This window comes from Oncorhynchus nerka, linkage group LG12 (assembly GCF_034236695.1).
Source record: "Oncorhynchus nerka isolate Pitt River linkage group LG12, Oner_Uvic_2.0, whole genome shotgun sequence".
In the NCBI taxonomy this organism is placed as follows: Eukaryota; Metazoa; Chordata; class Actinopteri; order Salmoniformes; family Salmonidae; genus Oncorhynchus; species Oncorhynchus nerka.
The window spans coordinates 76,423,320-76,444,811 of NC_088407.1; the positions used below are offsets into that span (position 1 = coordinate 76,423,320).

General features: G+C 45.3%; 1 protein-coding gene across 4 annotated transcripts in view; it reads right to left on the reverse strand.

Moving 5' to 3' along the window:
• The window catches only part of gphna (gephyrin a), a 117,361-nt gene that overhangs the window by 7,294 nt on the left and 88,575 nt on the right, over nucleotides 1-21,492 (reverse strand). For all 4 annotated transcript variants that reach the window (XM_065025804.1, XM_065025803.1, XM_029675876.2 and 1 more), the window contains exons 12-18: nucleotides 14,659-14,751; nucleotides 14,415-14,470; nucleotides 9,953-10,072; nucleotides 9,522-9,580; nucleotides 5,588-5,741; nucleotides 5,176-5,297; nucleotides 4,852-4,939 (exon numbers count right to left, since the gene is read on the reverse strand). In XM_065025804.1, coding sequence (XP_064881876.1) covers nucleotides 4,852-4,939; nucleotides 5,176-5,297; nucleotides 5,588-5,741; nucleotides 9,522-9,580; nucleotides 9,953-10,072; nucleotides 14,415-14,470; nucleotides 14,659-14,751 — 692 coding nt within the window. The remainder of the gene's footprint in view (nucleotides 1-4,851; nucleotides 4,940-5,175; nucleotides 5,298-5,587; nucleotides 5,742-9,521; nucleotides 9,581-9,952; nucleotides 10,073-14,414; nucleotides 14,471-14,658; nucleotides 14,752-21,492) is intronic.

A 21,492-nucleotide genomic window follows, 5' to 3' on the forward strand; every position in this document is an offset into this window, starting at 1 on the left:
TGTACACGTTTCCATGTCTGACAGATGGTGAGGTGTACACGTTTCCATGTCTGACAGATGGTGAGTGTACACGTTTCCATGTCTGACAGATGGTGAGGTGTACACGTTTCCATGTCTGACAGATGGTGAGGTGTACACGTTTCCATGTCTGACAGATGGTGAGGTGTACACGTTTCCATGTCTGACAGATGGTGAGGTGTACACGTTTCCATGTCTGACAGATGGTGAGGTGTACACGTTTCCATGTCTGACAGATGGTGAGGTGTACACGTTTCCATGTCTGACAGATGGTGAGGTGTACACGTTTCCATGTCTGACAGATGGTGAGGTGTGTCTGACAGAGGGTGACGTTTCCATGTCTGACAGATGGTGAGGTGTACACGTTTCCATGTCTGACAGATGGTGAGGTGTACCATGTCTGACAGATGGTGAGGTGTACACGTTTCCATGTCTGACAGATGGGTTGTACCCATGTCTGACAGATGGTGAGGTGTACACGTTTCCATGTCTGACAGATGGTGAGGTGTACACGTTTCCATGTCTGACAGATGGTGAGGTGTACACGTTTCCATGTCTGACAGATGGTGAGGTCTGACAGATGGTGAGTACACGTTTCCATGTCTGACAGATGGTGAGGTGTACTGACAGTTTCCATGTCTGACAGATGGTGAGGTGTTTCCATGTCTGACAGATGGTTTCCATGTCTGACAGATGGTGAGGTGTACACGTTTCCATGTCTGACAGATGGTGTGAGGTGACAGATACACGTTTCCATGTCTGACAGATGGTGAGGTGTACACGTTTCCATGTCTGACAGATGGTGAGGTGTACACGTTTCCATGTCTGACAGATGGTGAGGTGTACACGTTTCCATGTCTGACAGATGGTGAGGTGTACGTTTCCATGTCTGACAGAGGGTGAGGTGTACACGTTTCCATGTCTGACAGAGGGTGAGGTGTACGTTTCCATGTCTGACAGATGGTGAGGTGTACACGTTTCCATGTCTGACAGATGGTGAGGTGTACGTTTCCATGTCTGACAGATGGTGAGGTGTACACGTTTCCATGTCTGACAGATGGTGAGGTGTACACGTTTCCATGTCTGACAGATGGTGAGGTGTACGTTTCCATGTCTGACAGATGGTGAGGTTTCCATGTCTGACAGAGGGTGAGTGTACACGTTTCCATGTCTGACAGATGGTGAGGTGTACGTTTCCATGTCTGACAGATGGTGAGGTGTACACGTTTCCATGTCTGACAGATGGTGAGGTGTACACGTTTCCATGTCTGACAGATGGTGAGGTGTACACGTTTCCATGTCTGACAGATGGTGAGGTGTACACGTTTCCATGTCTGACAGATGGTGAGGTGTACACGTTTCCATGTCTGACAGATGGTGAGGTGTACACGTTTCCATGTCTGACAGATGGTGAGGTGTACACGTTTCCATGTCTGACAGATGGTGAGGTGTACACGACAGATGGTTCCATGTCTGACAGATGGTGAGGTGTACACGTTTCCATGTCTGACAGATGGTGAGGTGTACACGTTTCCATGTCTGACAGATGGTGAGGTGTACACGTTTCCATGTCTGACAGATGGTGAGGTGTACACGTTTCCATGTCTGACAGATGGTGAGGTGTTTCCATGTCTGACAGATGGTGAGGTGTACACGTTTCCATGTCTGACAGAGGGTGAGGTGTACACGTTTCCATGTCTGACAGATGGTGAGGTGTACACGTTTCCATGTCTGACAGAGGGTGAGGTGTACACGTTTCCATGTCTGACAGATGGTGAGGTGTACACGTTTCCATGTCTGACAGATGGTGAGGTGTACACGTTTCCATGTCTGACAGAGGGTGAGGTGTACACGTTTCCATGTCTGACAGATGGTGAGGTGTACACGTTTCCATGTCTGACAGAGGGTGAGTGTACGTTTCCATGTCTGACAGATGGTGAGGTGTACACGTTTCCATGTCTGACAGATGGTGAGGTGTACACGTTTCCATGTCTGACAGATGGATAACGTTTCCATGTCTGACAGATGGTGTGGTGTACACTGACTAAATCTGACAGATGGTGAATGTTTCCATGTAAATGGTGAGTACACGTTTCCATGTCTGACAGATGGTGAGGTGTACACGTTTCCATGTCTGACAGATGGTGTGGTAACAGCAGGAGTAACAGCAGGATAAGAACAGCAGGATGAAAACAGCAGGATAAGAACAGCAGGATGAGAACAGCAGGATAAGAACAGCAGGAGTAACAGCAGGATAAGAACAGCAGGATGAAAACAGCAGGATAAGAACAGCAGGGTGAGAACAGCAGGATGAGAATAGCTGGATAAGAACAGCAGGGTGAGAACAGCAGGATGAGAACAGCTGGATCAGAACAGCAGGAGTATCAGCAGGGTGAGAACAGCAGGATGAGAACAGCTGGATCAGAACAGCACGAGTATCAGCAGGGTGAGAACAGCAGGATAAGAACAGCAGGAGTATCAGCCGGGTGAGGACAGCAGGATCAGAACAGCTGGATCAGAACAGCAGGAGTAACAGCAGGATGAGAACAGCAGGAGTAACAGCTGGATCAGAACAGCAGGAGTATCAGCAGGGTGAGAACCGCAGGATAAGAACAGCAGGAGTATCAGCAGGGTGAGAACAGCAGGATAAGAACAGCAGGAGTAACAGCAGGATGAGAACAGCAGGAGTAACAGCTGGAACAGAACAGCAGGAGTAACAGCAGGATCAGAACAGCAGGAGTAACAGCTGAATCAGAACAGCAGGAGTGACAGCAGGATGAGAACAGCTGGATCAGAACAGCAGGAGTAACAGCAGGATGAGAACAGCTGGATCAGAACAGCACGAGTAACAGCAGGATCAGAACAGCAGGAGTAACAGCTGGAACAGAACAGCAGGAGTAACAGCAGGATCAGAACAGCAGGAGTAACAGCTGGAACAGAACAGCAGGAGTAACAGCTGAATCAGAACAGCAGGAGTGACAGCAGGATGAGAACAGCTGGATCAGAATAGCTGGATCAGAACAGCAGGAGTAACAGCAGGATGCGAACAGCAGGAGTAACAGCTGGATCAGAACAGCAGGAGTAACAGCAGGATGAGAACAGCAGGAGTAACAGCAGGATGAGAACAGCAGGAGTAACAGCTGGAACAGAACAGCAGGAGTAACAGCAGGATCAGAACAGCAGGAGTAACAGCTGAATCAGAACAGCAGGAGTGACAGCAGGATGAGAACCGCAGGAGTGACAGCAGGATCAGAACAGCAGGAGTAACAGCTGAATCAGAACAGCAGGAGTGACAGCAGGATGAGAACAGCTGGATCAGAACAGCAGGAGTAACAGCAGGATGAGAACAGCTGGATCAGAACAGCACGAGTAACAGCAGGATGAGAACAGCAGGAGTAACAGCTGGAACAGAACAGCAGGAGTAACAGCAGGATCAGAACAGCAGGAGTAACAGCTGGATCAGAACAGCAGGAGTAACAGCAGGATGAGAACAGCAGGAGTAACAGCAGGAGTAACAGCTGGAACAGAACAGCAGGAGTAACAGCAGGATCAGAACAGCAGGAGTAACAGCTGAATCAGAACAGCAGGAGTGACAGCAGGATGAGAACAGCAGGAGTGACAGCAGGATCAGAACAGCAGGAGTAACAGCTGGATCAGAACAGCAGGAGTAACAGCTGGAACAGAACAGCAGGAGTAACAGCAGGATGAGAACAGCTGGATCAGAAGAGCAGGAGTGACAGCAGGATGAGAACAGCAGGAGTAACAGCTGAATCAGAACAGCAGGAGTAACAGCAGGATGAGAACAGCAGGAGTAACAGCTGAATCAGAACAGCAGGAGTAACAGCAGGATCAGAACAGCAAGAGTAACAGCTGGAACAGAACAGCAGGATCAGAACAGCAGGAGTAACAGCTGGATCAGAACAGCAGGAGTAACAGCTGGAACAGAACAGCAGGAATAACAGCAGGATCAGAACAGCAGGAGTAACAGCTGGAACAGAACAGCAGGAGTAACAGCTGGAACAGAACAGCAGGAGTAGCAGCTGGAACAGAACAGCAGGAGTAACAGCTGGATCAGAACAGCAGGATCAGAACAGCAGGAGTAACAGCTGGAACAGAACAGCAGGAGTAACAGCTGGATCAGAACAGCAGGAGTAACAGCTGGAACAGAACAGCAGGAATAACAGCAGGATCAGAACAGCAGGAGTAACAGCTGGAACAGAACAGCAGGAGTAACAGCTGGAACAGAACAGCAGGAGTAACAGCTGGAACAGAACAGCAGGAGTAACAGCTGGATCAGAACAGCAGGATCAGAACAGCAGGAGTAACAGCTGGATCAGAACAGCAGGAGTAACAGTTGGATCAGAACAGCAGATGCACAGTACTCGTGGTTCAACATAGAGACCAAACTCCACCCCTAGCCCCATTGTCTCAACTGCGTGTAACATTAGAATGATGCCATCTGACAAAGGACAATGCCCCTAGCCCCTACTCCCTAGCCATTTCATTTGCTCTCACAAACACAGTGACCTCATAAATATACATCTAAGTAAGCACACTGCCTCACCACTCATTTGTTATTTAACCTTTATTTAACTAGGTAAGTCAGTTAAGAACAAAGAAGAATTTACAATGACGGCCTACCCCAGTCTCCCATAACCCCGGACAACACTGGACCAATTGTGCGCCGCCCTATGGGATTCCCGATCACGGCCATTTGTGATACAGCCCGGGATCAAACCAGGGTCTGCAGTGACGCTTATTTAGATGTATTTTTATGAGGTCACTGTTTAAAAAGAACCTTGTTCTTTTTAAACTTTTTTTATATAATCTTACCTTCTCTCCCATGGACACACCTCCTGAGGTGATGATGACGTCAGCACGGCTGATCCCCTCGTTCAGGGCATTAAGGAGGTCATCTGGGCTGTAGAAGAAAGGTCACAGGTCACAGTTCATACCCTCCCATCTTTCTGATCGTAGATGAATCTATAGCTTTCCAGACACAGATGTTAGCCTTGTGCTTTCAGATTCACCATCGAGCATGCTTTTTAGTCCAGGACTAAGATTAATGTGTGTCCAGGAAACCAGCACAATATTTTCTAGGAGGGTATAGATGAAGCCATTGTTACTGAGGCTTATGATTGAGTGTTGTTGACTGACTTGTCTCCGACGATGCCCAAGTTGATGGTAGGGTAGCCATGTTCCTGAATGGTGGCCAGCAGTGTAGATCTGTTACTGTCCCTGATCTTCCCTGGGTGCAGGTCATCCTCTGGGTTCAACAGCTACACACGAGCACACACACACACGTGCGCACACACACCCACACACACCCACCCACACACACACACACACACACAGAGAGAAGGTTACTTTATTGTTCATATTCTACAGGAAACCATCTCACATCCTGCAATATTTTCCTGTCAGAACCTGGGATTCAAACCGGCAATCGGTTGATGTCTTACCCACCTCTCTAACCTCTAGGCTACCTGCCACTGCAATCCTAGGTATTAAAGATACCATGAACGATGGCAAAATATGTGTGCATGGATATGTGTGTTTGTGTGTTCACCTCGTTGCCAGTTGACATGACAGCCACCACTGGGAACTTCTGCACCTCCACCTCAGTGACTCCTACGGTGGCCAGCAGGCCAATCTCAGAAGGGCCCATGTGGGTACCCTTGGACAGGACACACTCCCCACGCTTTATATCATGACCTATAGGCCTGGAGGGAGGGGAGACAGAGGGGGCTGGGTGAGTGGCAGAGACAGTACTGGTACTACGGTCACATGGAATTTCACTGCCTTCATGGCTCGTGACCCCCAGTGTGGCATCCCTAGTAGTACCTCAAGATTTATATCATGACCTATAGGCCTGGATGAAGGAACAGAGGGAGCTGGGTGAGTGGCAGGCACTCAGATACTGTAGACATGGCTGTGCAATACATAGTGCTGAGCTATTAGTGCTTTTTGAGGTCGGTTCGGTTAAAAAATGATCACAGTTTCTAGACTATGTGTCACATGGAATGACGCTGGAGAGGCGAAGCAGGTATGGGGAGTCAAACATTTCATGTGGAACGGACATGGAACGAGATAGGAACAGCGTCAGCAAACGAGTAACACAAACAAAAGACAATCAATGCAGCAGGGGGGAACAGAGCAAGGGAACTGACAAATATAGGGGAGGAAATATACAAATGAGTGAGTGAGTCCAGGTGAGTCCAATATCGCTGATGCGCATGACGAGGGAAGGCAGGTGTGAGTGATAGATGATAGGAGTGAGTGATACAGGGCAGCCTGGCGCGGAAGAGCGGGTGCAGACGTGACACTACGCACATTACACTAGTACTGTAGCATGGTAGCGTATCTACGAACCAACCAAAAGCAGTACTGACAAAGGAAGACAGCGTGAAGTAAAGCGAAGTGAAACCTAAAGACAGGTTAGTTCACAGACAATAGGGGAAAGTAAGGGTTAAAGGAGTAGTCAGTAATTATAACAGTCTTATTGTTAAAGGAGAATTGGGAACCGTGATTATATATAAATGACTCATACCTGACTCCCTTCTCCCTTTTATTGGCTTGGACTTTGCTGCTTTATTGAGGAAAAATGTACTTACTACGACTGTGATACAGAGCCTTCAGAAAGGATTCACGTTCCTTGACATTTTCCACATTTTGTTGTGTTACAGCCTGAATTTAAAATTGATAACATTTAGATTTTTGGGTCACTGGCCTACACACAATACCCCATAATGTCCAGGTGGAATGATGTTCTTCAATATCTTTAAAAAAAAAAAATTATACAGATGAATAAAAAATGAAAAGCTGAAATGTCTTGAGTTATTAACTATTCAATCACTTTTTTATGGCTAGGCTAAATAAGTTCAGGAGTAAAAATGTACTTAACAAGTCACATAATAAGTTGCATGGACTCATTCAGTGTGCAATAATAGTGTTTGACATGATTTTGTAATGACTACCTCGCCACACATACAAGTATCTGAAAGGTCCCTCAGTCGAGCAGTGAATTTCAAACACAGATTCAACCACAAATACCAGGGAGGTTTTCCAATGCCTTGCTAAGAAGGGAACCTGTTGGTAAATGGGTAAAAAATAAAAAAGCAGACATTGAATATCCCTTTGACTATGGTGAAGTCATTAATGACACTTTGGATGGGGTATCTGGATAAGAGCGTCTGCTAAATGACTTAAATGTAAATGTAAATGTATCAATACACCCAGCCAATACAAAGACACAGGCGTCCTTCCTAACTCAGTTGCCGGAGAGGAACGAAACTGCCAATGGGGCCAATGGTGACTTTTAGTCAGTTACAGAGTGAAAAGAAGACTATACAGAAATATTCCAAACATGCATCCTGGCACTAAACAAGGCGGCACTAAAGTAATACTGCAAAAAATGTGTTTGGCAAAAAAATGCAACACATTACTGAGTACCACTCTCCATATTTTCATGCATACTGGTGGCTGCATCATGTTATCGGTATGCTTGTAATTGTTAAGAACTGGGGAGTTTTTCAGGATCAAAAGAAACGGAATGGAGCTAAACACAACCAAAATCCTAGAGAAAAACCTGGTTCAGTCTGGTTTCCACCAGACACTGTGAGATGAATTCACCTTTCAGTTTTGACATAAATCTGGTTGAAAATCTATGGCAAGACTTGAAAATGTTTGTCTAGCAATAATCTACAACCAATTTGACAGATCTTGTAGAATTATTTTAATAATAACTGGGCAAATATTGTACAATCCAGATGTGCAAAGCTCTTAGAGACTTTTGTTTTAAATGTTAAAATTTTATTTCACTAGGCAAGTCAGCTAAGAACAAATTCTTATTTACAATGATGGACTACCCCGGCCAAACCAAAACCCTATGGGACTCCCAATCACGGCCAACTTATCCAGAAAGACTCACAACTGTACCACTGCCAAAGGTGAATCTAACATGTATTGACTCAGAAGTGTGAATACTTACTTTCAACAAATTTGCTAACATTTCTAAAAACATGTTTCACTTTGTCATTATAGGGTATTGTGTGTAGATGGGCGAGAGAAAAAAGGCTGTAACATAACTAAATGTGGAATAAGTCACGCAATATGAATAATTTATTGAACTGTATGTGGTTGTCCCACCTAGATATTTTAAGATGAATGCACTAACTGTAAGTTGTTCTGTCTAAGAGTGTCTGCTAAATGATAAAAATGTACATGTAAAATGATTTTAGAGCTTTTAACATTCAATTGCCAAAATATTTAAAATATTCCATTGTCGTTGTAAGGTTCACATTCGGTAGAAATTACTATGAAATAATAAAATACTGCAGTTGTGTATATTACTTTTTTATGCTTTAATTATGTTTCACTCCTTAAAGTCATCATCTCATCTCTGCTCAGGCAATAACAGTCAGCCAGCCAGACAACATGATCTCTGTTCTCTCCATACTGTACTGTCTTCAGTCATCCTATTTAGCAAGACTAGCCTGCCTAAGTATGCTGCAGAGCTGTCTGACAAAATCATTTTACTACTTCTTCAAAGTAGATATGGTATACTTTCACAAACGGTCTCTATCCCTCTCTCTCGTCCTTGTGTTGTGTACATTCCTCTCTCATGCAGTCTATGTGTATCTAACTGAACATAGCAGGTGTAAAGGTGTATCCATCGCGGTCCGAGCTGGAAGGAACAGGAGAAAGAAATAACAGGCACAATGGATTATGGTCACTGGCTGCCTGTGAGTTTTATAATTCATTTTAAGATTCTTCTATTGGTTGTTAAATCAATCCACGTTGGTGCACCCCAATACATGTCAGACATGCTTTAAGTCATGTACCCAAGTAGGTCCCTCAGGTCCTCTGGCCTTTTAACTATCCCAAAGTCTAGGACCAAGAGGCATGGAGAGGCAGCCTTTAGTTACTATACCCCCAGCCTCTGGAATAGTCTGCCAGAGAACCTGAGGGGGCTGAAACTGTTGACATATTTAGAAGAGATGGTAAAACACATTTTTAGCTTTGCTTTACCTCGGGGTGCTTTTCAGTCTTTATTGTTGCTGTTTTTTTATCCTCATGTTTGTTGTGTAGTAAATATTTCAGCTTTTTTTTCATTGTTCAAAAAAACAATCCTGTGAAGCACATTGCGTCGCATTCCATATCTGAAATGTGCTGTATAAAGAAAACTTGATTTGATGATTGTAGTTAATCACCACGTTTCTGCGCATAACTAAATTGAACATTTGCTTCATGAAAACTAGAACTCCCTTCCGCTCAGCGTCCCACATGGTTCTTAACTCGATTTCTCTTGTGAATGTTTTGATTTCTCTCTAGAGAAACGGCGCGTTGCGGAAATTGTTCATCTCTCAGCACTAGAGGTAGAGTTCTGTTACAGAAAAGCATTGAGTAAAACTGGAATTTCAGTTTACTTCCTGATTTAACTGGATTTAAATTAAATCGAGCCCACCAGTCCTGACTGGTACAACCTTAAACTTGTCACTCACCTGATGTCCTGTCCAGGGCGTGCCTGTACCAAGATCCGCACCTCCAGCTCTTCTGTGCCCTGCAACGACAAACAGAGCGGTTAATGAAGGAGATTACATTCCGTACTATTGGCAGGAAGAGGTTTGTGGCAGATGAGGAAGTCTACATGTACAATACAGAAAGCCTGTCTGTTTGTGGAGAAGAGATACTGGAGACAGAGGAGAAAGGATTGAGGGAAAGTTGCGAAACAGAGAGGCGAGAGACATGTATGTTATTGTAATGTATTTGTATAGTATATTCCATGTGGATAAAGTTCATTGAAATAAATTGAGAGGGGGTCAGGAAGTTGCCACAGGAGATGGGAGAGGGAGAGTGCTGGTTGACTCACGTCTTCAGAGAGAGAGAGAGGGAAGAAGGAGGAAAGAAGGAGAGAAGTCGGGTGTTGACTCACGTCGTCAGACTCTCGAAGCAGCTCTGTGTCCTCCACCTGCACTACAGCATCCGCCCCACAGGGGACAGGAGCCCCCGTTGTCACCCTCATCACCTGGCCCGGCATCACTGTGTGGGTCGGCTACAGAGACACACATGCAGGTTGGACATTATAAAGGTGCTAAACATGCTTATAACACATATTCCAAGGTATTATAACTGCATCATAACTACCGGCATGAAGTAGTGTTATCGACATTTCAATTGGGAAGTTGAATTATCAGAAATCGACTATATACAATTTTCAGAAGATATACTTATGAACATGAGCATCAATAGTGGAAGCAGTGTGTCCAGAGCGGAGGCAGTGTGTCCATAGTGGAGGCTGTGTGTCTATAGTGGAGGCTGTGTGTCTATAGTGGAGGCTGTGTGTCCATAGTGGAGGCTGTGTGTCCATAGTGGAAGCAGTGTGTCCATTGTGGAGGCAGTGTGTCCATAGTGGAAGCAGTGTGTCCATAGTGGAGGCTGTGTGTCCGTAGTGGAGGCTGTGTGTCTGTAGCGGAGGCTGTGTGTCCGTAGCGGAGGCTGTGTGTCCGTAGCGGAGGCAGTGTGTCCATAGCGGAGGCAGTGTGTCCATAGCGGAGGCAGTGTGTCCATAGCGGAGGCAGTGTGTCCATAGCGGAGGCAGTGTGTCCATAGCGGAGGCTGTGTGTCCGTAGCGGAGGCAGTGTGTCCGTAGCGGAGGCAGTGTGTCCGTAGCGGAGGCAGTGTGTCCGTAGCGGAGGCAGTGTGTCCGTAGCGGAGGCAGTGTGTCCGTAGCGGAGGCAGTGTGTCCGTAGTGGAGGCTGTGTGTTCGTAGTGGAGGCAGTGTGTCCGTAGTGGAGGCTGTGTGTCCATAGTGGAGGCAGTGTGTCCATAGCGGAGGCAGTGTGTCCATACAGTGCAGCTATTCCCTCCGCAAGGCTATTAAACAAGCTAAGCGTCAGTACAGAGACAAAGTAGAATCTCAATTCAACGGCTCAGACACAAGAGGCTGGGCAGGGTCTACAGTCAATCACGGACTACAAGAAGAAACCCAGCCCAGTCACGGACCAGGATGTCTTGCTCCCAGGCAGACTAAATAACTTTTTTGCCCGCTTTGAGGACAATACAGTGCCACTGACACGGCCTGCAACGAAAACATGCGGTCTCTCCTTCACTGCAGCCGAGGTGAGTAAGACATTTAAACGTGTTAACCCTCGCAAGGCTGCAGGCCCAGACGGCATCCCCAGCTGCGCCCTCAGAGCATGCGCAGACCAGCTGGCCGGTGTGTTTACGGACATATTCAATCAATCCCTATACCAGTCTGCTGTTCCCACATGCTTCAAGAGGGCCACCATTGTTCCTGTTCCCAAGAAAGCTAAGTTAACTGAGCTAAACGACTACCGCCCCGTAGCACTCACTTCCGTCATCATGAAGTGCTTTGAGAGACTAGTCAAGGACCATATCACCTCCACCCTACCTGACACCCTAGACCCACTCCAATTTGCTTACCGCCCAAATAGGTCCACAGACGATGCAATCTCAACCACACTGCACACTGCCCTAACCCACCTGGACAAGAGGAATACCTATGTGAGAATGCTGTTCATCGACTACAGCTCGGCATTCAACACCATAGTACCCTCCAAGCTCGTCAAGCTCGAGACCCTGGGTCTCGACCCCCGCCCTGTGCAACTGGGTACTGGACTTCCTGACGGGCCGCCCCCAGGTGGTGAGGGTAGGCAACAACATCTCCTCCCCGCTGATCCTCAACACGGGGGCCCCACAAGGGTGCGTTCTGAGCCCTCTCCTGTACTCCCTGTTCACCCACGACTGCGTGGCCACGCACGCCTCCAACTCAATCATCAAGTTTGCGGACGACACAACAGTGGTAGGCTTGATTACCAACAACGACGAGACGGCCTACAGGGAGGAGGTGAGGGCCCTCGGAGTGTGGTGTCAGGAAAATAACCTCACACTCAACGTCAACAAAACTAAGGAGATGATTGTGGACTTCAGGAAACAGCAGAGGGAACACACCCCTATCCACATCGATGGAACAGTAGTGGAGAGGGTAGCAAGTTTTAAGTTCCTCGGCATACACACCACAGACAAACTGAATTGGTCCACTCACACTGACAGCGTCGTGAAGAAGGCGCAGCAGCGCCTCTTCAACCTCAGGAGGCTGAAGAAATTCGGCTTGTCACCAAAAGCACTCACAAACTTCTACAGATGCACAATCGAGAGCATCCTGGCGGGCTGTATCACCGCCTGGTACGGCAACTGCTCCGCCCTCAACCGTAAGGCTCTCCAGAGGGTAGTGAGGTCTGCACAACGCATCACCGGGGGGAAACTACCTGCCCTCCAGGACACCTACACCACCCGATGTTACAGGAAGGCCATAAAGATCATCAAGGACATCAACCACCCGAACCACTGCCTGTTCACCCCGCTATCATCCAGAAGGCGAGGTCAGTACAGGTGCATCAAAGCTGGGACCGAGAGACTGAAAAACAGCTTCTATCACAAGGCCATCAGACTGTTAAACAGCCACCACTAACATTGAGTGGCTGCTGCCAACACACTGTCATTGACACTGACCCAACTCCAGCCACTTTAATAATGGGAATTGATGGGAAATGATGTAAATATATCACTAGCCACTTTAAACAATGCTACCTTATATAATGTTACTTACCCTACATTATTCATCTCATATGCATACGTATATACTGTACTCTACATCATCGACTGCATCCTTATGCAATACATGTATCACTAGCCACTTTAACTATGCCACTTTGTTTACTTTGTCTACATACTCATCTCATATGTATATACTGTACTCGATACCATCTACTGTATGCTGCTCTGTACCATCACTCATTCATATATCCTTATGTACATATTCTTTATCCCCTTACACTGTGTATAAGACAGTAGTTTTGGAATTGTTAGTTAGATTACTTGTTGGTTATCACTGCATTGTCGGAACTAGAAGCACAAGCATTTCGCTACACTCGCATTAACATCTGCTAACCATGTGTATGTGACAAATAAAATTGTGATTTGATTTGATAGCGGAGGCAGTGTGTCCATAGCGGAGGCAGTGTGTCCATAGCGGAGGCAGTGTGTCGGTAGTGGAGGCAGTGTGTCTATAGCGGAGGCAGTGTGTTTTAATAGCGGAGGCAGTGTGTCCATAGCGGAGGCAGTGTGTCTATAGCGGAGGCAGTGTGTCCATAGCGGAGGCAGTGTGTCCATAGCGGAGGCAGTGTGTCCATAGCGGAGGCAGTGTGTCTATAGCGGAGGCAGTGTGTTTTAGCAGGAGGCTGTGTCCATAGTGGAGGCAGTGTGTCCATAGTGGAGGCAGTGTGAGAATTCTAAAATGTACTATTTAAATGCCATTAGCCAGTTATGGATTGTCCAACGGAGGCAGTGTGTCCAGAAAGCAGGCAGTGGTCCATAGCGGAGGCAGTTGTCCAGAGGCAGTGTGTCCAGAGACAGTGTGTCCATAGAGGAGGCAGTGTGTCCACAAGGTCTGTGTGTCCAGAGTACAGAGAGAGAGAGGCAGGGTCTGTGAGGCAGTGTGTCCATAGTGGAGGCAGTGTGTCCATAGCGGAGGCTGTGTGTCCATAGTGGAGGCAGTGTGAGAATTCTAAAATGTACTATTTAAATGCATTATTATGGATTTAACCCAGAAAGCAGAGTGGAGTGTTGTAGAGAGAGAGACAGGGTCTGTGTAGAGAGAGAGACAAGGTCTGTGTAGAGTACAGAGAGAGAGACAGGGTCTGTGTAGAGTAGAGAGAGAGAGACAGGGTCTGTGTAGAGTAGAAAGAGAGAGAGACAGGGTCTGTGTAGAGTAGAGAGAGAGAGACAGGGTCTGTGTAGAGTAGAGAGAGAAAGACAGGGTCTGTGTAGAGTAGAGAGAGAAAGACAGGGTCTGTGTAGAGTAGAGAGAGAAAGACAGGGTCTGTGTAGAGTAGAGAGAGAAAGACAGGGTCTGTGTAGAGTAGAGAGAGAGAGACATGGTCTGTGTAGAGTAGAGAGTGAGAGACAGGGTCTGTGTAGAGTAGAGAGAGAGAGACAGGGTCTGTGTAGAGTAGAGAGAGAGAGACAGGGTCTGTGTAGAGTAGAGAGAGAGAGACAGGGTCTGTGTAGAGTAGAGAGAGAGAGAGACAGGGTCTGTGTAGAGTAGAGAGAGAGGCAGGGTCTGTCTCTGTGTAGAGATAGAGACGGGGTCTGTCTGTGTAGAGGTAGAGAGAGAGACGGGGTCTGTGTAGAGATAGAGAGAGAGGCAGGGTCTGTCTCTGTGTAGTCTCTGTGGATTATGTTGTAATCACAGTGAGCCAGTGACCTGTGTAACTCCACATGGCAGGATAGCCCATGGGAATACACTGAGATACAGAGAGGGATGGAGGGAGGGATACTCCAAAATATCAGGGCTCAAACTGTAAGGAGCTCACCTGCTGTCCTGCCTGTGACTCCCCAATGATGAAGCGATCTCCAGGACCGTCGGCCGCTGAGAGGAACAGAGAGAGGGATGAGAAATAGAAAGAGAGAGAGAGGTGGTGAGATAAAGAGAGAGAACAGTAATGCCTCTATATCTGAAAACAAGCTGCAAGCGTCAAACTCACACAAAAACAAGCATGAAAAGTTTGTAATCTCTCAAACTACAGAACTCTACACCTACTAAAACTGGCGTCTCACCTCGCACGGCGTAACCATCTTTGACTGATGCAGGGAACGGAGGCAGGTTGTCTTTGGCATAGACGTCCTGAGCTAAGACTCGACCCATCCCATCTAGAGTAGGATAGAATAGGATAAAGGAAGGAGAGAAAGAGAGAGAGAAACAGAGAGAGGAGAAAAAAGGTTGTAATTTCACACATACATTAAGGAGTACACAAGATGTGATATGCATGCTGGTGGGATAAGCTGTGTCCCTCAGCAGGGGAGGCAGAGTCCCTCTATGTGCGTGTGTGTGTGCGTGTGTGTGTGTGCGCAGTGCAGTGAGGATGGGGCAGAGAAGTTATAACCATGCTGTCACAATCTGTTGACAACAGCACAGAGACAGATGATGGTAGGACAAGACAGTGTTGAGTAGCTGTTGTTGAATGTGAAGAGGACAAAAGCCAGACACACAGAAAGGCCTACATCACATGAAACCTTTGCTATATGTGAGTGACAGAGAAAGGGGTGACGCTAGCTAGCTCTGACGCTTACGCAAGAGGAGCTATTTATTACAGCCTCTCCTACACACACACACACAGTCATTCAGAGACAAGCACCTCTAGGGAGAGAGTGAGGAGATCACTCAACACAGGAAAGAAGAAAAAACAGAGCCAGGAATAACAGAGAAAAAGAGAAAAAAGAGAGAGACAAAAAGAGAGAATAATAGAAAGAGAGAAAAAAAGACAGAAAGAGAGAGAGAGAGAAAGACAGAAAGAGAAAGACAGATAGAAAGAAAGACAGAAAGAAAGACAGAAAGAGAGAGAAAGAAAGAGCAAAAAACGGAGAGCAATGAATAGAGAGAAAGAAAGATAGTGTGAGTGTGACTGAGTGTGTGTGTGTGTGACTGAGTGTGTGTGTGTGTGTGTGTGTGTGTGTGTGTGTGTGTGTGTGTGACTGTGACTGAGTGTGTGTGTGTGTGTGTGTGTGTGTGTGTGTGTGTGTGTGTGTGTGTGTGTGTGTGTGTGTGTGTGCTTTTGGGTTATCTATCCTTGTGGGGACCAGAAGGATAGTAAAACAAGGACATTTTGACAAGTGGGGACATTTTGCCGGCCGGGTTAGAATTAGGGTTAGGTATAAGGTATAAGGTTTTGAATGGGAATCAACCGTTTGGTCCCCAAAAATATAGTAAAACAAACATGTGTGTGTGTGTGTGAGACAGAGAGCAAGAGAAAGAGAGAAAGATAGAGTGGGGGAGGGAGAGAGTGGGTGGGAGAAGAGCTAATGAAGAGAGATAACTAAAGATAGAGGGAGAGAAAGAGAGAGAGCAGGCTTCTCCTCTGTTGAAGGCTGATTAGAGGAGACTTAATGCTCTAAAATACCACATCTGATGAGCAGCTAAATATAGATCATCCCTTTTATACAAACAGAGGAATACAGAGGTATCTATGGAAACAGAGGAATACACAGAATATACAGGGAGTGGAGTGTCACAACACATTCGCCTCACCACCGCCAAACTGACTGAGAAGACATCCAAACTGTAACTGGTTTATTTTATTTAACTAGGCAAGTCAGTTAAGAACACATTCTTATTTTCAATGACGGCCTAGGAACAGTGGGTTAACTGCCTGTTCAGGGGCAGAATGACAGATTTGTACCTTGTCAGCTCGGGGGTTTAAACTTGCAACCTTCCGGTTACCAGTCCAGCGCTCTAACCACTAGGCTACCCTGCCGCCCGTGATGTTTATAAGTTCCCATGCAAAGCAAGACAAATGAACACACAGCAACAACAACAAAAAACACACACACACTCTGCACAAAATGACGAGACATGTAGAAATAATGGGTCCTCAAAAATAATAACACCTCATCTCCATTAGCTAAGAAAGACTCTATTAGCTAAGAAAGTCTCTCCATTAGCTAAGAAAGTCTCTCCATTAGCTAAGAAAGTCTCTCCATTAGCTAAGAAAGTCTCTCCATTAGCTAAGAAAGTCTCTCTATTAGCTAAGAAAGACTCTATTAGCTAAGAAAGACTAATAGATAAGAACGACTATATTAGCTAAGAAAGACTATCCATTGGCTAAGACTATTAGCTAAGAAAGACTAATAGATAAGACTATTAGCTAAGAAAGACTATTAGCTAAGAAAAACTCTCCATCAGCTAAGAAAGTCTTTCCATTAGCTAAGAAAGACTCTCTATTAGCTAAGAAAGACTCTCTATTAGCTAAGAAAGACTCTCCATTAGCTAAGAAAGACTCTCCATTAGCTAAGAAAGACTCTCCATTAGCTAAGAAAGACTCTCCATTAGCTAAGAAAGACTCTCCATTAGCTAAGAAAGACTCTCCATTAGCTAAGAAAGACTCTCCATTAGCTAAGAAAGACTCTCCATTAGCTAAGAAAGACTCTCCATTAGCTAAGAAAGACTCTCCATTAGCTAAGAAAGACTAATAGATAAGAACGACTATATTAGCTAAGAAAGACTATCCATTGGCTAAGACTATTAGCTAAGAAAGACTAATAGATAAGACTATTAGCTAAGAAAGACTATTAGCTAAGAAAAACTCTCCATCAGCTAAGAAAGTCTTTCCATTAGCTAAGAAAGTCTCTCTATTAGCGAAGAAAGTCTCTCTATTAGTGAAGAAAGATTCTCTATTAGCTAAGAAAGTATCTCTATTAGCTAAGAAAGTCTCTCCATTAGCTAAGAAAGACTTTCCATTAGCTAAGAAAGACTCTCCATTAGCTAAGAAAGACTAATAGATAAGAACGACTATATTAGCTAAGAAAGACTATCCATTGGCTAAGACTATTAGCTAAGAAAGACTAATAGATAAGACTATTAGCTAAGAAAGACTATTAGCTAAGAAAAACTCTCCATCAGCTAAGAAAGTCTTTCCATTAGCTAAGAAAGACTCTCTATTAGCTAAGAAAGACTCTCTATTAGCTAAGAAAGACTCTCTATTAGCTAAGACTCTCTATTAGCTAAGAAAGACTCTCCATTAGCTAAGAAAGACTCTCCATTAGCTAAGAAAGACTCTCCATTAGCTAAGAAAGACTCTCCATTAGCTAAGAAATACTCTCCATTAGCTAAGAAAGACTCTCCATTAGCTAAGAAAGACTCTCCATTAGCTAAGAAAGACTCTCCATTAGCTAAGAAAGACTAATAGATAAGAACGACTATATTAGCTAAGAAAGACTATCCATTGGCTAAGACTATTAGCTAAGAAAGACTAATAGATAAGAATATTAGCTAAGAAAGACTATTAGCTAAGAAAAACTCTCCATCAGCTAAGAAAGTCTTTCCATTAGCTAAGAAAGTCTCTCTATTAGCGAAGAAAGTCTCTCTATTAGTGAAGAAAGATTCTCTATTAGCTAAGAAAGTCTCTCTATTAGCTAAGAAAGTCTCTCCATTAGCTAAGAAAGACTTTCCATTAGCTAAGAAAGACTCTCCATTAGCTAAGAAAGACTCTCCATTAGCTAAGAAATACTCTCTATTAGCTAAGAAAGTCTCTCTATTAGCTAAGAAATACTCTCTATTAGCTAAGAAAATCTCTGTATCAGCCAAGCAAGTCTCTGTAATAGCTAAGCAACTCTCTGTATAAGCCAAGCAAGTCTCCGCATTAGCTAAGAAAGACTATTAGCTAAGAAAGACTATTAGCCCAAAAACAATCTATTAGCGAAAACTCTATTAGCTAAGAAAAATACTTGAATAGCTAATAATTACTCTAAGACTCTCTATTAGCTAACGAATCTCCATTAGCCAAGAAAAATACTATTAGCTAAGAAAGATTCTACTAGCTAAGACTATTAGAAAATAAAAAGACTATTAGCTAATAAAGACTTTTAGCTAAGACTCTATCAGCCAAGAAATGGCTAAGAAAGAGACAATATTTAGCTAAGAGAGTCTTAGCTCATTTACAACTGCGACCTGGCCGTTAAGTGAATTATTGTATTGTCACCTCCCTAAATGTGTTTTTTTGTTTGTTACGTTAGTGAGGTAAGTGTCCCTGTCACAAAGAGTGTTTGTTCCTTCCTGCCCGTTGCTCGCTCGATCCTGATTGCTTGGCTGCCCCCAGTGTCGGACTGCGTCCCGGCGCCGGGCGGATGTGGCATAAGCAGATGACTGAGAATGGAACATGACAACACAGCCAACGCTCCCAGAACTGGGTCACTCACACCGACAGAGAGAAAGATAAAGAGAGCGAATGAGAGGGAGAGCGAGAGAAAGCGAGAACTATGTCTCTAAGCACCTGAAGTTGGTCTATGTGAAGTCAAAACCTGGACCCATCAATGTGAGGTCTAGGGGATTTGCCCAAAGGTTTGGATGGTTGGGAGGTGATTAAGAGGTGTGTGCTGTTCAATAATCATTTACATAAATGTTTACATTACAAACTCCTGTGTTCTTCTAACATGGTGCAGGAACTGGGCATGGACTGAACTGCTCAGGACATCAGGGTGAAACTTCCTCCATAAATGTAGAATACTAATGTAATATGAGGAGGAGGAGCATAGTGGGTGGGTGTTGCTAGAAAATCAAAAGATAACTATGGTGCTCTCCCAGAAGCTTGGCTGGGGCGAAAAACCCGCCAATTCACAGAAACAAAAAAGGTGTAATGGGTTCGCACTCCCAAACACTTTGCATAAAGGTTACGTCATTATTCAATGTTTTTGGAATATTTTCACTGCATCTGGGATAGAATACACAGTTATTTCAGCTTCACAGACTTCTTCAGTGTGAAGGTACAATTTTCTTTTTAATTCAAAACAGCATTTGTAAAGAACAACGGATGAGCAGCCAGGGTGATGCTAGAAGCCAGGTCATGCAACAGATTCAGAAGCAATGGCAACATCAGGACTAGTAACAGTAGCAGCCCATGGGCCAGGCCTGAGGTCTCCTATCGCCCCTTAGCGGTCAGGAGGTGAACTGACCCGGTGGAGTGAAGAGAGAGGACACTGGAGCCCCTCCTGTGTCCCCTGGTTGTGTATCCCCAAGACACCCAACAGAGACTATGTCTGCCACAGCCTGGGCAGTGGGCAATCTGGGCAAGCAGTGGGGAGGTGTTTTTTTTTCATTGGGGTGATGAAGTTTAATTATTTTGTTTTCAGTGAGGTGGTGTTTTTTTGCATTTTTTTCAGTGGGGTGGTGTTTTTTCAGTTGGGTGGTGCTGTTTTTTCAGTGGGGTGGTGCTGTTTTTTCAGTGGGATGGTGCTGTTTTTTCAGTGGGATGGTGCTGTTTTTTCAGTGGGGTGGTGCTGTTTTTTCAGTGGAGTGGTGCTGTTTTTTCAGTGGGGTGGTGTTTTTTCAGTGGGGCGGTGTTTTTTTCAGTGGGGTGGTGTTTTTTTGAATTTTTTTCAGTGGGTGGTGTTTTTTTCAGTGGGGTGGTGTTTTTTTCAGTGGGGTGGTGTTTTTTTCAATGGGTGCTGTTTTTTCAGTGGGGTGATGCTGTTTTTTCAGTGGGATGATGCTGTTTTTTCAGTGGGGCGGTGTTTTTTTTCAGTGGGGCGGTGTTTTTTTTCAGTGGGGTGGTGTTTTTAAAAAAAAAAATTCAATGGGTGGTGTTTTTTTCCAGTGAGGCAGCGTTTTTTCAGTGGGGCGGTGTTTTTTCAGTGGGGCGGTGTTGTTGTTTTTTTTTTTTTCAGTGGGACGGTGTTGTTTTTGTGTTTTTTTTCGGTGGGGTGGTGGTGTCGAGTTGGAGAGGAGGGAGGCATGGCATCACCCATGACATCACTGACCTGTGTGATGCCAGGGTGGCAGGGAGGAGGAGGCATTAACATGATTGGCACCCAGGACCCCAGCCAAGCCCCCGGCTCTCCTCTCCTGCTTTGACGCTCCTCTTGTGGCTGTGGCAGAGATAAAGTAAGGGGGCTTTTTACAGTCCGCGCCACTCAGGGGCCAATCGGGCTTAACGGAGTCTGCTCCACCGAGGCCTGCCGGGGGCTGCGTAGGTTAGAGTCGGTTGTTGTAGATCATAGACGTGCTACATTTCCTCAACCACCCCCAATAGAGTGCCTTTGGAAGGTATTCAGACCCCTTGACTTTTTCCACATTTTGTTACTTTTACAGCCATACTCTAAAACTGACTAAATAGATTTTTTCCCCCTCATCAATCTACATAAATTACCCCATAATGACAGAAACAGGTTTTTAGAAACGGTAGCTAATTTATAAAACATAAAAAACTTAAATATAACATTTACATAAGCATTCATACCCTTTACTCAACTTTGTTGAAGCACCTTTGACAGTGATTACAACACCGCCTCTTGGGTACGACGCTACAAGCTTGGCACACCTGTGTTTGGAGAGTTTCTCCCATTCTTCTCTGCAGATCTTCTCAAGCTCTATCAGGATGGATGGGGAGCATTGCTGCACAGCTATTTTCGGGTCTCTCCAGAGATGTTCGATCAGGTTCAAGTCCAGGTTCTGGCTGGGTCTATCAAAGATATTCAGAGACTTGTCATGGAGCCACGCCTGCATTGTCTAGGCTGTATGCTTAGGGTCGTTGTCCTGTTGGAAGGTGAACCTTCGCCCCAGTCTGAGGTCCTGAGCGCTCTGGAGAAGGTATTCACCAAGGATCTCTCTGTACATTGCTCCTTTCATCTTTCCCTCGATTCTGACTAGTCTCCCAGTCCATGCTGCTGAAAAACATCCCCACAGCATGATGCTGCCACCACCATGCTTCACCATAGGGATGGTGCCAGGTCTCTACCAGATGTGACACTTGGCCTTCAGACCAAAGAGTTAAATCTTGATTTCATCAGACCAGAGGGTCTTTAGGTGCCTTTTGGCAAACTCCAAGCGGGCTGTCATTTACTGAGGGGTGTCTTCCGTCTGGCCACTCTACCATAAAGGCCTGATTGGTGGAGTGCTACAGT